The following is a 16105-nucleotide window of genomic DNA, read 5'->3' as shown; positions in this document are numbered from 1 at the left end:
ACCTTTAAACGGCGAGTGAGTTTATCCAGATACAGCTACAGTGGTACCTCAGTTTATGAACTTAACGTGTTCCGGAAGTCCGTTCTTAAACCAAAACTGTTCTTAAACCGAGGTGTGATACCATTTCCAGCTAAACCCATCTAATGTCTCCATAAACTACCCTTTCAATGGATGAGTCTGTCATAGAATTGTAGAGTTGGAAGGGAACCCGAGGGTCATCTTGTCCAACCGCTTGCAGTGTAGGAGTCTTGCCTACAACTGCCCCTGGGTGGGCTCGAATCATCAACCTTCTGGTTTCTCTGAACCAGCCAGGGAGAATCAGTTTTTCTAGCTAAACCCAGTGACGGTTTTGGGGTGTGTGTGTGTGGTTTATTCACCTATTTATGTCTTCAGTCTGCATAGAGGGAGTCCAGATCTTGCAGCATGGTCATTTCAGGTGGGGCTTGTCCCCCACAGCAGTGCAGCCCTGGAGTCCAAGGCATCTCTCCCACGTCCCAGCACACCTTGCTAAAGACTCTTTTCCTGTCACTTCAAACTCTGGCTGCAACTGGGCATTTTTACAGCAAAGTGGACACTAAAAGTGAACCAGCTACCAAAGGCATATTCTGTGTATCCAGTCCATCCCGTGCAGAAACAAGAGCATGGATGTGAGGAATGTCTTGATCCTTTTGGAATACAGTAAGCCCACAACTTTCACACATTTAACTTGTGCACATTCAGCTTTATGAGCTTGAAAAAAGTTTTTAAAACGATAAAAAGGGGATGGAAAAGGGGCGGGCATCCCTCCATTGCCAGAGGTAGGAAACCTCTCAATACCATCTGCTGGTAATAAGACTTTTAAGTTTTCGGAGTGACAAATCTGGAAGCCTTCTGTTCCAATTTCTCCTCTACCACAAAGGCTCCCAGCATGGGGTATACAGGTTTGTTGTCCTCGTAACAGCAACTATGCAGGACCTTTGGCCCTACAGATGTTGCTGAACGAAAACTCCCACCAGCCCCAGCAAGCGGGGCCAGGTTGACAGGAGTTGCCTGCAGCAACATCTGGAGGGGCAGAGGCTCCCCACAGCTGCCAGTGCCATACAGGGTTGTAGAACCCTCAAGGTCACTTGAGTAAGACGTTGCGCCTTCAGTATTAATGTGGGGAAGAGACTGTGGCAGGTAAGAGAGGCATTTCTAAATTCCTTTTCCTTTTCTCTCTTCTGCCAGCGTCCTCTGTGGCGATCGTTGGCCCTGGCTACCGCTGTGAACAGGGGATCATGTTCAGCAGCAGTCTGGAGGCAGCTTCGCTTTACCTCGCCTTTGAACTCCTCCACAGTCACGCCACCCCTTTTCCTTCGAAAGAACCCGCTGCCTTTTCTGCTGGGTGGGTACCCATCTCCTCCTGTAACTCAGCCAAAGTACATGGAACAGAAATAAATGCCTATCTGCAACCCCCACTTCTCTCTCCTATTATAAGCTCGTTCATCTTTTGTGGGCAACCATCTGGCAGGGGGCAGAGCGCATGTCAGTACCGGGTGGAACAATACGTGTGGAGTCTACCTTTGTAGAACAGGATGCATTCCAGCCATGCAGAAGTCAAGAGGCTTCTACACACTCATTTCCCTCCTCCGTCCAAGCAAACAAGAGGCATCACCAAGGACACATTAAAGCAAGGAAAAAGCAACATACCGATATATCACGATGTAGAGGTGTTGGCTGGCTTCATGGTTTTTTCCCCACATTGTGATTTTTGCATAGTACACACACACACACACACACACACACACACACACACGCACACACACACACAGCTTGCCATATATTGCCAGGACAAAAATTACAAAACTGTTATCACAATATGGACCTCAAACCAGTTTGGGACGATAAACCAATATTATTGCCCTACACTAGCACTCACCAGGCTCTCTCTCCTCTCTGGATCAGATGCCTTGTTGGCTGTTTCTTTCTCTCCTGGATCTCTGGAAGGTCAAAGATCACCCATTTAAAACGAAACACCGTTTTATTTAATATTAAATACTGTACAGTGAAGGAGCCCCATGGAGTTAAGTGGCATCCCAGCCACCAGTGGGGTCATATTCCACATGGCAGCTATGCAGGCCTCCGTGGAGGGGGCAGGAGGGCTCTTGACAAGGAACACATGCCAGTCTTGAGCTGGGGAAGCCAGTTCTGGAGAACGGGAGTCGTTCACAGGAGTAAAGTTGGCAAAAAAGAAGGAGGGGTATCCTGACTAGCGTCAGGAGAAGGACCTGCTTGTCTTTCCTGTTCTGGGAGGCCAGCTGAAAACTACAGTGGAAGAAAGCGAAGGAAGTTGCAAATGGCAGCAATGAATTCTTGGGGCTGATCCGCGTGAACCCAGTGTCCAGCGTCAGGGACGTACTGGATCTCTGCCTCCGGGAAAAGCCGGTCGATCTCAGGGTAGTCGTCAGAGCTGCAGAGAAGGGGAGGGAAAGCAAAGTTCAGCCAGAGGGATGGGAAAAGGAAACAAGCCAGTTTGGGTATCAGATTTTGCTTCATGTTACACTGAGAAGGGGACACAGCAGGGACCCTTCGACTCTCCAAAGGGTTTGCGCAGGAGATGGTGCAGACCCCTCTGCTGGCGACAGCTCACCTGATATAGCCGGACTTGGAGCCCCCGAGAAAGAGAGTAAGCCCTGGGTAGTCCACCTGGAAAGGAGGGAAGCCCATCAGTTCGCCCAGGTGCTGGGAAATGGCATCCAAGTTCACGCGCCACACAAACCGGTCCTCGGCGTACACCAGGTTGGTGAGCAGAAACTGGCGGATGGTTGGCTCCTGAGCAAAGAAGATGGAAGGGGCTCATGGGGAAACACAGGATCCAGCAACAGGCACTGTGTGCTTACCTTGTAAGCATGGAATCTGGGGTTGGGATTTGCAAGTCCCCATTTGACTGTGCCCCAGAAACCCCTGCCCCAACCCCCGAGGTATGCCAGAGGAATGGCCGTAGCTCAGTGGTAGAGTGACTGCCTTGCACACAGAAGGGCCCTGGTTCAATCTTCAGCATCTACCAGTAGGACTGGGTATGTTCCTGCCTGAAACCCTGGAGAATTGCTGTCCATCACTGTAGACATCACTGAACTATTTTTTATCTATAGTGTTCTGTTAAAAAGAACTCTCAGAGCTACTAACAAAATAAATTACTAACGCAGTTCTTGTCCCTAGGCTCATAACTGAAAAAAGACACAGCGCATAAGGATAAAAGAAGGGGAGGGAGGAGGGGAAAGCAAGCTCAAGCGCACTATCTTTCAAGTTAAAGGTAAAGGTAAAGGTACCCCTGACCATTAGGTCCAGTCGCGGACGACTCTTGGGTTGCACGCTCATCTCGCTCTATAGGCCGAGGGAGCCGGTGTTTGTCCACAGACAGCTTCTGGGTCATGTGGCCAGCATGACTAAGCCGCTTCTGGCAAACCAGAGCAGCGCATGGAAACACCGTTTATTTTCCCGCTGGAGTGGTACCTATTTATCTACTTGCACTTGATGTGCTTTTGAACTGCTAGGTGGGCAGGAGCTGGGACCGAACAACGGGAGCTCACAGCATTGCGGGGATTCGAGCTGCCGACCTTCCGATCAGCAAGCCCTAGGCTCTGTGGTTTAGACCACAGCACCACCCACGTCCCTTTCTTTCAAGTTACGGTTCATATAATGCAGTTAGCTAGAGCTGTGCCCAACTAAGCCTTGCTCAGAGCAGACTCATTAACGGGTTAGGAAATTTAACAAAATGTAAATAATCAGTAAGTTAATGAAAACTTCTTGTTAAGAAAAGTTAAATAAAGCTAAACACCCACCTTGTAATTTATAATAAGGTCTAACAACAAAATATAAAAATGTAATTGAAAAAATGATGCACCACCAAAATTAAACCATAGCCCCCAAAGAATCGCATAAAGGCCACCCCACCCTGTTCCAACTGTGGAGGCAGAGCACAGCCATCATGTAGCCATGATACGCCTCTCCTCCATGAATTTGTCCAAACCTCTTTTAAACTCATCTAGGTTGGTGGCCCTCGCTTTCTCCCTTTCTCTGTCCAAGTCGTCAGAACGACGAGGCTTGGGGTCTGGCCCATGTGATGTTGGACCTCCGAGGTTGTGGTGGTGGGGCATTACCTGAATGGCTGGGCGCAGTTGCTCTTCTGCCAGCCGGCGTGCGGTGGAACGAGGGATGCCTCGGGGGATGTCCACCGCCTTCATGGCAGCAATGAAGCTCTGGAAGCCTGAAATGGCCGTCGTCTCGCTAGGACTGATGTCGACACACACCAGGCGCTCCACCAACTCTGGCTGGGGTGCAGAGGAAAGACAAAGGAGCCAAAGGGTCAGAAAAGCGTCAGGTGCAGGTACAAGCAGGGATGCCTGTGGACCACACCTTCCCCACCTCTGAGCTACCGGTCCCCACCATCCCCACCACCAGTTCCCAGTTAGCTCAGGAGATGCGCTTGCTCCTTAAGCCACTGTCCGCCCCACTCCCACGGCAGGAATCCAGCAGCAGAACACAGGAAGGGCCACCAAGAGACTCCACCTACCCACTGCAGCGCCATCACCATGGCTGTCTTGCCGCCCATGCTGTGCCCGATCAAGACACACCTGCTGAGGTTCAGCTGGCGGAGGAGGAGGTGGATGTCGGCACTCATGGCTTCATACGTCATGAGCGGGCTGTGGGGGCTGTCGCCGTGGTTACGGGCGTCCACCGTCAGCACCTAACTGGGCAGGAGAAGAGGGACAGCAGTGGGTTGGCACAAGGTTGGCTTTGCATAGGCTCTGGATGATGCAGTACGAAATCTTGAGGGGGCCCCGCAGCTTCTGAGCACCCAGGATTTCTACCCGGCTACATAAAAATGACCCCCAAACAGGCCCGGTCCAGTGGCAAAAAGATGCTACTAAGTCAGGGCAATGGTTCCTCTAGCTCAGTATTATTCCACATCAACTGGCAGCAGTTCTCCAAGCAGTGTTCAAAATCCTCCAGGCACCAGGCACGTTTTGCTACTGGCATGGGTCCAAACACGACTACAAGGAGATTTCTGGGTGCCAGGTTTGTGACCAGTTTAAAAATCTCTGCCTTAGTTCATAGCTAATACCATTTCCATGGTGTGTGTTTCTCCTTCTTGTATACCATGACAAATGAATTGTTGTAAGAGCAAGCTATAGTCAAGCAATGCAGTTGGGATCATAGAATTGTAGTTCTATGGAAGGGACCACGAGAGTCATTTAGTTCAACCCCCTAGTGAACAAGACATTCTGTTGTGCAGACCATAACTTAGGTTTAAGGTGCCATTTGGCACTTAACTTACCGTATTTTTCCCTCTATTACACGCAGATTTTTTCTCCTAAAAAGTAAGGGGAAATGTCTGTGCGTGTTATCGAGCGAATGTGTGGCCCCTGGAGCTGACAAGCGCGAGCGAAGGCAAAAATCAGGCAAATATCAAAACGTCCGGAGAAGGGAGGAAAGGAGGAAGTTGCTGCTTTCCTGCATTCTGCCTCAGGGTCTTACTGCCCACCCGCTTCTGTTTCCTTACTGTGTTTGCTCAAACGGAACAAAGAGCAGAGAAAACCCCTCCCCTCCAGGCAAGCCGAGCGTCCTTCTAAGTCCTCTCCGTGCGTCTGGGACTCGAAGGCAACATGCAGGTTGGGGGGGGGGGGAGAGAGAGAGAGAGCTGGCTGGCTTGTGGGGGGGGGGACTTTTGCCTTCCTTTCCTCCCTCCGGTAAAACCCCTCTCCTGCATTCTTAGCCAGCTGCTTCTCTGCACACCCCTCTCCTTGTCGCTTCTATGTTTTTCCTTCCCTCCCTACTTAAAACGTGGTTCCAATCACGGATCCACATGGATCCTCAGGATCTTTGCATTGAGTCACCCCAAATTCACCATCAGATCACATAGCAATGATCTGATGCAAAAACAGGGCTGCAATGGTGCAAAAACATGGTTACAAAGCACGGATCCACATGGATCCTCAGGATCTTTGCATTGGGTCACCCCAAATTCACCATCAGATCACATAGCATGTCCATGGCTACAGCCTGCACCAAAAAAATCACGCACCCACTGTTGCCTGGGGCTGCAATGGTACAAAAACGTGGTTACAAAGCATGGATCCACATGGATCCTCAGGATCTTTGCATTGGGTCACCCCAAATTCACCATCAGATCACATAGCATGTCCATGGCTACAGCCTGCACCAAAAAAATCACGCACCCACTGTTGCCTGGGGCTGCAATGGTGCAAAAACGTGGTTACAAAGCACGGATCCACATGGATCCTCAGGATCTTTGCATTGGGTCACCCCAAATTCACCATCAGATCACACAGCATGTCCATGGCTACAGCCTGCACCAAAAAAATCATGCACCCACTGTTGCCTGGGGCTGCAATGGTGCAAAAACGTGGTTACAAAGCATGGATCCACATGGATCCTCAGGATCTTTGCATTGGGCTACCCCAAACTCACCGTCAAATCACATGTCTGTGGCCGCAGCATGAAGCACAAAAATGATACATCCACTGTTTCATTCAGAATTTTTTTTTCTTGTTTTCCTCCTCTAAAAACTATGTGCGTGTTATGGTCAGGTGCGTGTTATCGAGCGAAAAATACGGTATATATTTGTTTCTAACACTGTTTCCAGGGTTTCAGGCAGGAGTCCTTCTCAGCCTTACCTGGTGATGCCAGGGGTTGAACCTAGAGCCTTCTGCATGCAAACCAAAGCGCAAACCAGCAGCAATCACCTCCCCAATGTAGCCCAAAACCAATTCTCACTCACCTTGCGGCCAGTTTGGAGCACCAGTTTCTTGGCCAGGGATGCAAAGTTAGTCTTGCTTCCAAACAGCCCATGTAGGAAAACGAGCGGGGGCTCGGGAGAGGGCCCATCAAACACTGCATACGATACGGGCACTGGGCTGCAAACAGAGGTGAAAGAGAGTTAATGTGAAGGAAAAAGCCTCAAGGCCTTCCTTCCAAGAAAGGGATGTCCGGACTTTGCCACAAGTGTCGGCAAACAGCTATAGGGTGAAAAACTCCACCACTGGTATAGGACTCTAAAAAGAGCTCTGCTTAGATAAGAGCATATTTACAGTCACCGAGCAACAGCTGGAAGAGGGCCACAGATGCTCCTCAATCATGTTTTAAATCTGTCTAAACTTGTGGCAGGTTATTCTGTCGTCTTCTGGTTGAGAAAAGGGCAACCAAAATTATCAAAATTATCAAAGGGGTGAAGCGACTCCCCTATGAGAAAAGGCTGAAGCATTTAGGACTTATTATTTTGGAGAAAAAGTGAGTAAGAGGTGACATGATAAAAGTTTATACAGTTATGCATGGCATAGAGGAAGTGGATAAAGAGTTTTTCTCCCTCTCTCATTACATTAGAACTCGTGGACATCCAATGAAGCAAAATGCTGGAAGATTCAGGAAAGAAAAAATACAGGACTTATTCACGCAGCACATATGACCTATGGAACTTGCTGCCATGGGAGGCAGCGTGGAGAAATTATTAAGCAAATTTTAAGCAAAGTGGGGATCTCTCTCCTGCACCTGCTTTCTCTATGCAACACACCATTTCCTAGGCCAGGCATCCCCAAACTCGGCTCTCCAGATGTTTGGGGACTACATTTCCTATCATCCCTGACCACTGGTCCTGTTAGCTAGGGATGATGGGAGTTGTAGTCCCAAAACATCTGGACGGCCGAGTTTGGGGATGCCTGTCCTAAGCCTTTAATACCTATCCTGAGTGCACGAAAAACGGATGTCTTGCCTCCATCGGCCCAAGAGGGGGCGATGTCTTTCAGTTCCTTGTACAGAGACTATCCAGGAAATAAATATGGCGCGCACACATCTCTAATGGTGGCTCCATCCGGGAACCTAAAGGCCCACAGCTGAGCGCCAACAAGAGACACCCAGCGCCTACCTAGGCTTTTCAACTCTATGGTCCTAACATCCGGGTAAATGCAGGCTTCGAGCAGCGGCTAGGCCCCCCGCGGAGGATTTCGGGAAACGTAAAGCCGCTCTCTCCCCCCTCGCCGCGTCCTTCAGCCTTCACCTCCCCCTCCCGGAGCGCTTACGTCACGGCGTGGCTGGCGAGGCCCTTCCTTTCCCGGGCCGGGCCTGTGCGGCGGCGGCGAAAAGAATGGAGCCGGGACCAGCGGGGCGGGAAACTCGGGAAGGAGAGAGCGCGGAGCATCCTTGGGCGGGTTTAGCGGTCACCAAGGAGACAGGGGAGCGGCGAATAAGCGGGGGGCGGGGCCACAGAATCACTTCCGTCTGTTGCCACGGTTACAGGGAAGAGTGGCAGGCAGCAGTCCCGCCTCTTCTAGCTTTGTGTGGAGGCTCCGCTCCCTAGTGTCGCTTCGAGAAGGGATGCAGGCATGCGCCGCCAGGGGGAGCCAGAGAGCAGCGAGAGGGCGTCTAATACAGTTTGGTGACTGAGTGATCTGCAGCTTTCAGAATCGAGCAGCGCTCCTCCTCTATTTAAAATAGAAGAATGCTGTGTCGTTCAGAAGCTGGCATTTATCTATACATATATGCGTGAAAAGTGCTGCACAATTCAAAAGCTCGCAGAGCGCATGATATATGTGTGTTGTTGTTGTCGTTGTTGTTGTTGTTTTACCCTAAGACTCCAACCCCAAGACAAGTTCCAACAATTAAAACACATTAATATTAAAACACAAAATTGCACAATATTAAAAACAGCTTTAAACAAAATTACAAAAATAGGGTGGGTCCTAATATATATACATACATACATCTACACACACACATGTAGTGAATGAAAAGGCAAGGAAATTTCATATTTAAAGCAGTTCATGCTCTTCCTTTCCAAAGGAAAGAAGAAAAGAGCTCTCCAGAGGATTTGCAGGAGTGTAGGAAAATATCAGATTTGGATACCAGGGTCTTCGCCATCCTATTATCCCTCTTTCAATCTCTCGTTTTCAGTCTCCACTTTTCCTCCACATACAGGACCAAACCTAGGATGTTATGACAAGCAGTGCAACCAAGCATGTACAAAGTGCTGTTCAAACAGTACTGAGAAGTAGCAGCCCACAGATCTGGGTGTGTAGAGAGTGGGTTGTGTGGAATGAAGAATGGTTTCAAATGCTTTATTGATTGTAAACTGTATAACAAAAATGATCAATAGATGTTAAAGACTAAATAAAAAATAAAGTCATTCATTCCTTAACTGGTACTTGCTTTGTACATTATTTTGTAATTAAATTTGATATGACCTCCGATCTTCCCATTGTTCCCAAATTAGATTCCTTGAATACGCACTTAACTTTATTTTCACCGTGTTGTTCAACTTACTTTAAATTTTATAAAATTATCCTATTTACACACAGAAGTTCAATCAAAACCTGCCAACAGATTGATATTTTGACAATGTTCTTTTACATAAACTCTGTAGGTGTCCTACTCTCTGATAATTTTTTCATCTGTAACGTCTCGTAACCTTGCTGATAGTCTCGCCAGTTCAGCGTACTCTCTTAATTTATGTTGCCAGTCTGATTTAGATGGGATATCCTCTCCCTTCCAGCCTTTTGCAATTAAAATTCTGGCAGCAACTGTAACATACATAAAGACTTTCCTGAACTCTTTTGGAATTTCATTACCCATAATTCCTAGCAGGAAGGCTTCAGGCTTTTTAGGGAAAGAGCATTTGAACATTTTCTTAAGCTCACTGTAAATCATTTCCCAAAACTGTCTGATGGAATGAAGCAATTTCCAAGCAAGATGACGTGCCACTCAGCTTTTCTCTGTTTTGTTTTATTTTGTAGATGGTAGCCAAATCAGAAAAAAGTAGAACACTTAAAAATGACATTTGTAAAAAAACCATTTTTGTTAGGGATTGTAGGACAAGACCTGCCAAGGAAAACAAAGAACTTATTTATGTATGCTATAACAGTGGCAAGAGTCTTGATAGCACAAGGATGGAAGAATGAAGAAACCCCAACAAAAGAACAGTGGCAAGAGAAATTGATGAACTATGCAGAACTGGCTAAACTGACATATAAATTGCGAGATAAGGACAACTGTGACTTCAAAGAAGAATGGGAACTTTTTACAAATTATTTAAAAAGACAACAAAATGAATTGGACTCCTTGGAAGGCTTTGAATAAACATACACAAATTTATTGGTTGATAATATGGTAGACAGATAATATAAGGATTTATACAATTTTATAATATGCAGAGAATAATATATGTTGAGAAATCAGAGAGAGGAGCTGAGGGAAGTCTCTGGGGGGAGGGGGTTTGATGGGGAGGTGGGAAAAAAGGGGAATAATGAATATGATATGTTTTGATATTTTGTTATGTTGAAATTGCTAATAAAAACATTTTAAAAAGAAAAAGAAAAAAAGTAGAACAGAAAGTGCTTCCTGTCCTGAACCTCCTGTAAGCTCAGAAGAAGTGTCAACACGGCCACACTTGTGGAAAGAAAGACCAGCTTTGGCTCCTCAGGGAGGGAAGTCAGAGTCCTACCAGAGTGGTAGAGCATCTGCTTTGGATGCAGAAGGAGGTTTAGTCCCCAGCATCTCCAAGCAGTACTGGGAATGTCCCCTTGCCTAAAACCCTAAAGAGCTGCTGCCAGCCAGTGTAGACAATACCAAGCTAAATTGATGACAGTGAGATTGTAGCTTACCGGTAGAGCATCTGCTTTACATGCAGAAGGTCGCGAGTTCAGTCCTCAACAGCATCGCTTGCTAGGTCTGGGAAACACTCCCTGCCTCAAATCCCGGAAAGATGCTGCCAGTCAGTGCATAGGTAATGCTGAGCTAAATGAACCAATGGCCTGACTCAGTATGAGGCAGCTTCCTGTCTTCCTGTTAAAAAGACCCATGCAGAAAAGGCCCTGTCTCATGTTGCCACAAAGGAGGCGCGCAAAGAAGGGCCTCAGATGATGATCACAGGGTCCGGGTTGGTCCTTAGGGGGAAAGGCAGTCCTTGACATACTGCTGTCCTGAACCGATTTAAGGTTTCATTGGTCAAAACCTTGGAAAAGTAATTGAAAGCCAGTGCAGTCAGGCCAGGATTGGCATTATATGCTCAAATTCTTTTACCCTGGAGAGCAACCTGGCTGTTGAATGTGGCACCAGCTGAAGTTTCCAAACCATCTTCAGAGGCAGCACCTGTAAATTGCCAGAGCATGCATGATGGAAGTTAGGCTATCCCTGTCCAGATAGGGGCGCAGCTAGGCCATGAGCCGAAGCTGATGGAAAAGCAAAATGCAGCCTGCATGTGCAAAAGCAGCAGGGCAGATGACAGGAGCAATCAATGGGCGTTTTCATCGCTTTTGAACTCCCAGGAGGTATTTGGCTACTGCTGGACCAGAGAGACCTCTGTGGCCTGAACCGTCAGGGATGTTTTTATCTTCCCATTCACAACGTTGCTTGGCTCGCTTCCTTAAGTCACCTGGAGCTATGTTGTGGTACAACAACTTCTTGTACACTTTGGTGGTTGGGACCACATGGATCTGTGTGGGCTGGTTGGTAGACTGTCTTGCCTTTGGATTGGGTGGAGCAGTAGTGGACTGACTGAATTGCCATTTGGTCCCATCCAACTATGAACTCAGAGCAAAACTCTGCCATTCCCCTTCCCAGGACTTAATTTGTGCCAAGACTCAGCTATGAGAAACGTTGTGGCATGTGAAGAGCAATGAGTTTGCCTCTGAGCATGCACCGGGTACCTGTCCCAAACCACTGCGTAATGCCTGCCACAATTTCTTATATATTTATCCCATGTTTCATCCAAGGAGCTCAGGGACCATACATGTCCCACACCCTATCTTTACAACAGCGGGAGGTAGGTCAAGCTGAGATACAGCTTGTGGGCATTGCATCACACTGTCAACTTTACGCACAAGAGGACTGTATAAGCAGTGACAAGCTGTGCTGGTGGTAACTGGCTAAATTTCCCCCTGTTCTCCCCCCCCCCCTTTTCTATCTGACTCACTGCAAAACCAGGGAAATCATCCACGGCACAGAGAATAACCACAATGGCTAAGTTCCACCTTCATTGTGTGCTTCTGAATACCAGTTGCTGGAAAACACCGTGGGAGAGTGCTCTTTTGCTTGGATCCAGATGAGGCATTTGGTGGATGCTAGACTCAGTGAGCCAGCAGGACTCTTCTTCTGTTCTTATTAACAACCTGGCAGGGTAAGCCACAGCATGTTGTGTTTTGGGTTATGGAAAGAAGGCAGTGCCGTATTTATCCGGTGAGGCGGGGCAGAATAGGGGCTGGATGTCTTTCTCCTCCTCACACTGTAGCCTGCACTATCGCCTAACCCTCAGCCAGCACCACCTAGCTCTCCCTAGAAGGACTTGCTGGGCCCAGGAAAGGGTTAAACTGAAGCGGCATGCACAGAGAGGCTGGCAATGGGCCAAGTATCTTGCACCTGTCTCAGTATCACAGGTATCGGTCATGTGCTTTGGGGTGTGACGGTCGCACAAACCCATTCTTTGTTCTGCACTCAGTTGCACAGAGCAGTCCTTGTGTCCTCCGCCGTTAGCCTGCTACGGAGCGTTTCTTAGGGTGCATCCACATGGCAGCCCCCACCCTACAGATGCCTTTGCTCTTTTGGCCAAAGCCACAACTCCTGCACCACCCATGCGCTCCTAAGCAGAGACTGGAGCAGGATAGCTGAGTGCTTGCTGTATTTTAAAGGCAACACACGGGACGAAGAGTGATTGCTGGGGAGGACTCTTAACAAAAGTGTGCAGTAACGGAGGTTTGCTGAGTATGTGCAGAGTGCAACCCGGCTAGGCGAAAATGGCCTGCCCAGATTCTCTGCCCTGTTTATGGGTGGTGGAATGGTGTGTGTGTGTGTGTGCATTTCACACTGAACATCCTGCCCTCCAAGGGAAAAAGGTGATCAGCACATTTCTCAGAAAATCCTTCTGAGGAACGCTGAACCGTGCTACCTTTGAAGAAAGTGACAGGCTAAGGAAGAGAAGAATAAAAAGTGTGTGATGGGGGGTACCTTCAACAATATTTTTTTGGGGGGGAGCCGTGTTACAGATTCTACGCACAAAAGCTCATGCCTTCATAAAAATCGTTTGTCTTTCGGGCACCACTAGACTCTTCATCAATTTTGCTTACACACACACACACACACACACACACACACAGTGAGTTGGATCCACTCTGTCCAGAGGACTGAGAAGTTGAAGTCACCCAATAGTCTCCAGGGAAGGGCTTGACTTTAAGAGAAATTCTCAGGAAAACTTTTTTCAGACATTTTGGCCACCTTCTGCCCTGAACAACTGCCCCACACTATATATTTAAAGCCCATCAAATTCTCATTTAAAGCACAAGACTCCCCCCCCCCCCATACTGTGAACAGTAGTTAACACCCCACAGCGCTACAATTCCCAGTGCCTTTAACAAACTACAGTTCCCAGGATTCTTTGGGTGAAGCCATGAACTTTCAACAGGTGTAGGACGTGCTTTATGGATGTACAGATCTGCCGTGAGTAACTGAAAAGCACGTCTTCCAACCTGAGCTGGAGTCCTCCCAGTCAAGCTTGCAGCATTTTACTAGCTTTTGATTGGCATTAAATGGGCTTAGCCAGGGACTGGATCTTTTATGATGAGGGTGAGGTCTTTGGGAACACGCTGTGCCCTGCCTGCTTTGAGAGCAAACACGGTGTCGTGAAGGGCAGAGTGCAGTTCGCTCCCCTGGATGTTTGAGACTGGAGCAGAAAAGAGCAAACTGACCTCTGCAAACTACGAATTCCCTCTTTAGCTGTGATTCTTGCATTGCAGGGGGTTGGGCTGGATGACCCTTTGGGTCCCTTCCAACTCTACAATTCTATGATTGCTGGCGTCCTAAGCTGCTTCCCAGACAGGCAACTCCTAGTGCTAGTAAGCTTCTGGCTCCTCCACTCTGAATTGCAAGCAGAATTGCAAATAGCTTTCTGTCCAATCAGTAGGGCGACTGCAGACTCCTTGCCGAGAATGAAGACTCGGATTTGCAAGAATGTCCTCCTTTGTAAGAAGTGCTGCACATTTAGAAATGGATGAGATGGATGAGGGAGGATCCAATTCACCAGAGTGGATATTTGTAAAGTGGGTGGGAAATCTGAGTATTGGTTTTTCCAAAAAGCACTTAAATCCCGTTACTTATTTGTCACAAAGTGCTTATTGATTTAACAGTGATTGTCCTTTATTGCCTGTTAAATGTCAACAACATGGTGTTAAATGTTTGCTTTGGATTGGAAGGGATATTAATTAGGCCGGGGAAACAGGTGCTAAAATGGTGATAAGCCAGCCTTATTTTTTCATTCATATTTATATATGTATATATATATTATATATATATATATATATATATATATATATATATATATATATAGTGTTTAGCTGTTATAGTGCCTTTGGTTAAGCAGTATGTTGTTATTGCTATTTCTTTTATTTGTTTTTGAAAAAGCCTGAAAAGTGTTTTGGGACCTAATAAAATAGTGATAGTAAAAAAAAAACCCCACCAAAAATACAAATGTCCACTTTTTAGGTTTTTAGTCTTGCTTTTCGTGTGTGTTTAATGGTTTTTCATTATCTTATGTGCAAATTGCATTGAGAGGCTGGTTTAGGAAGTGATTAATGACTTAATTTTAATATTAATATTTTTAAAAAAAAATAATGAAGGTGAAATGTAAGCTGAGCTGTGAGGGGTTCAATTGCCCAATAGCACCACTGCCCACTTCATAGAATCAGTTGAAGAACTGGAAGGCGCCAAAAAGGTCCTCTAGTCCAGCCCCTGGCAATGCAGAAATTGCAACTAAAGAATCAGCTAAAGACCAGGCCTCTCAGGAAAAAGGGAAAGTAGTGCCTTTGCCAACCAGGGGCTGATAAGAATTGCAGTCCAAAACATCTGAAGGGCCTGGAGTTGGTGAAGGCTGTACTGAATGGAGATGAAGCTAACTAAAAAAAACCCGAAAGTTAGACTTCATACAGTAAGGAAAAAATACGGAGGGTGCTATCCTACCAAATCATCGTCTGATTGACTGCTAAGTTCCTTAATTCAGTTTATTTCAGTGTTTGTCCTCTGAGGAGTGGCTGACATTGGCTGCCCCCCCCCCCGAAGCAGCATTGGGGAATCATGGGAAGATTGCAGAAGGATGCCAGGGGGCCGGTGTGAGGGGTGGGCATAACTGGGTGCATGCCAAGACCCGCTGCCTTGAAGGTGGAGGGTGGGCACTGGCATTGTCTGGAGCTCCACAGTTTTGCAGATCCTCCTCCTCCTGCCTCTTTCATCTGCCTTTCCATCAATTCCCTCTGGGCAGTTGTGCAGCTTTGTGTGTGAGAGAGAGGGTGGGGCGTAGAAGAGCTTGGACAGCCATCTGCCAATGATTCTTTAGCGGCGATTCCTGCATTGCAGGGGGTTGGACTGGATGACCTTTGGGGGACCCTTCCAACTCTACAGTTCTACGATTGGGGGCGGTGGTGGGGAACCTGATGAAGGCTCCCTTGCTCAACTCCTCTCTCCCCCAAAAATAAAACCTGGCGCTGATGATGTATGGACACCCCACCCCAAAGAAATGTGAGTGAACAAGGGGCTGGGCCATTTCGCTCCCCAAACCACTCCGTTTCTGTTTCTGCTGAGGATTCCCAGCCCCACCTGCCTCTCTCTCCCCACCCCCAACTCCGCAGTGTCCTCCTTGCAATGACTGCCTCATGCAGGTGTGCTGTTCCAAGGAGGAGGGTGTGGGAGCCATCATCCATTATGCTCCCTGCGCAAGGAACAGGCAGATATAAACAGAAGCTTGCTCAACCCACTCTCGTCTGGGAACACACCAGCAAAAGGTGGCCAAGGGCTGCTTCTCTTCCTTGTCCCAGCTGAAACAAAGCAGGTTTAAGCCACCCTCTGCAGGAAAACAAGGAACGGGCATATATTGCCAATTCACGTCCTGGTTCAACTGTCGAGATTGCCATTTGCGAGAGCCTTTTGTTTGAGAACCTGCATTCAGCATTTGGGATGGAATGGGGAAAATAATAATAATAATAATATTGCATCACATTGCATAGAGTCAGTGGCGGTGTAGCTGTTAAGAGTGCTGGGAGACCAGGGTTCGAATCCCTAATCAGTCATGAAGCTCACTATTTGTGACCTTGCCTCT

At 47.6% G+C, this 16105-nt stretch overlaps 1 protein-coding gene and 1 long non-coding RNA gene across 3 annotated transcripts; one reads left to right on the top strand and one right to left on the bottom strand.

The window, feature by feature from the left end:
• Positions 1-119: 119 nt before the first annotated feature.
• On the top strand, positions 120-1436 carry LOC310749903. Its single transcript, XR_014541863.1, has 2 exons — positions 120-678; positions 1207-1436. It is a non-coding gene; the product is annotated as an uncharacterized lncRNA (long non-coding RNA).
• A 544-nt stretch (positions 1437-1980) lies between these two features.
• ABHD11 (abhydrolase domain containing 11) lies at positions 1981-8226 on the bottom strand. 2 transcript variants are annotated; one of them, XM_083588233.1, is made up of 6 exons: positions 8055-8226; positions 6761-6896; positions 4532-4705; positions 4119-4289; positions 2609-2664; positions 1981-2428 (listed from the first exon to the last, which is right to left on the bottom strand). In XM_083588233.1, the coding sequence occupies exons 1-6, from the start codon at positions 8171-8173 to the stop codon at positions 2284-2286; spliced, it is 801 nt and encodes a 266-aa protein (XP_083444359.1). In that variant the 5' UTR covers positions 8174-8226; the 3' UTR covers positions 1981-2283. The 2 variants fall into 2 exon arrangements, with proteins under 2 accessions (XP_083444359.1, XP_083444358.1); XM_083588232.1 differs by having other exon boundaries at positions 2609-2790; positions 8055-8224.
• Between the last annotated feature and the right edge of the window lie 7879 nt (positions 8227-16105).

The sequence above is a fragment of the Podarcis filfolensis genome (genome assembly GCF_964270895.1).
Source record: "Podarcis filfolensis genome assembly, chromosome: 15".
NCBI classification, from domain to species: Eukaryota; Metazoa; Chordata; class Lepidosauria; order Squamata; family Lacertidae; genus Podarcis; species Podarcis filfolensis.
The sequence above is the reverse complement of the archived record's forward strand: the minus strand, read 5'-3'. Positions and strand labels throughout refer to the sequence as shown.

Bases quoted from the DNA above. Each gene is read 5' to 3' on its own strand.
- ABHD11 (XM_083588232.1), bottom strand. From the start codon at position 8,173: ATGCTCCGCGCTCTCTCCTTCCCGAGTTTCCCGCCCCGCTGGTCCCGG. The intron at 4,706-6,760 runs GTGAGTGAGAAT...CTGCCCAGTTAG, and splicing joins TGCTCCAAACTGGCCGCAAG to GTGCTGACGGTGGACGCCCG. The intron at 2,791-4,118 runs GTAATGCCCCAC...TTCTTTGCTCAG, and splicing joins AACTGCGCCCAGCCATTCAG to GAGCCAACCATCCGCCAGTT.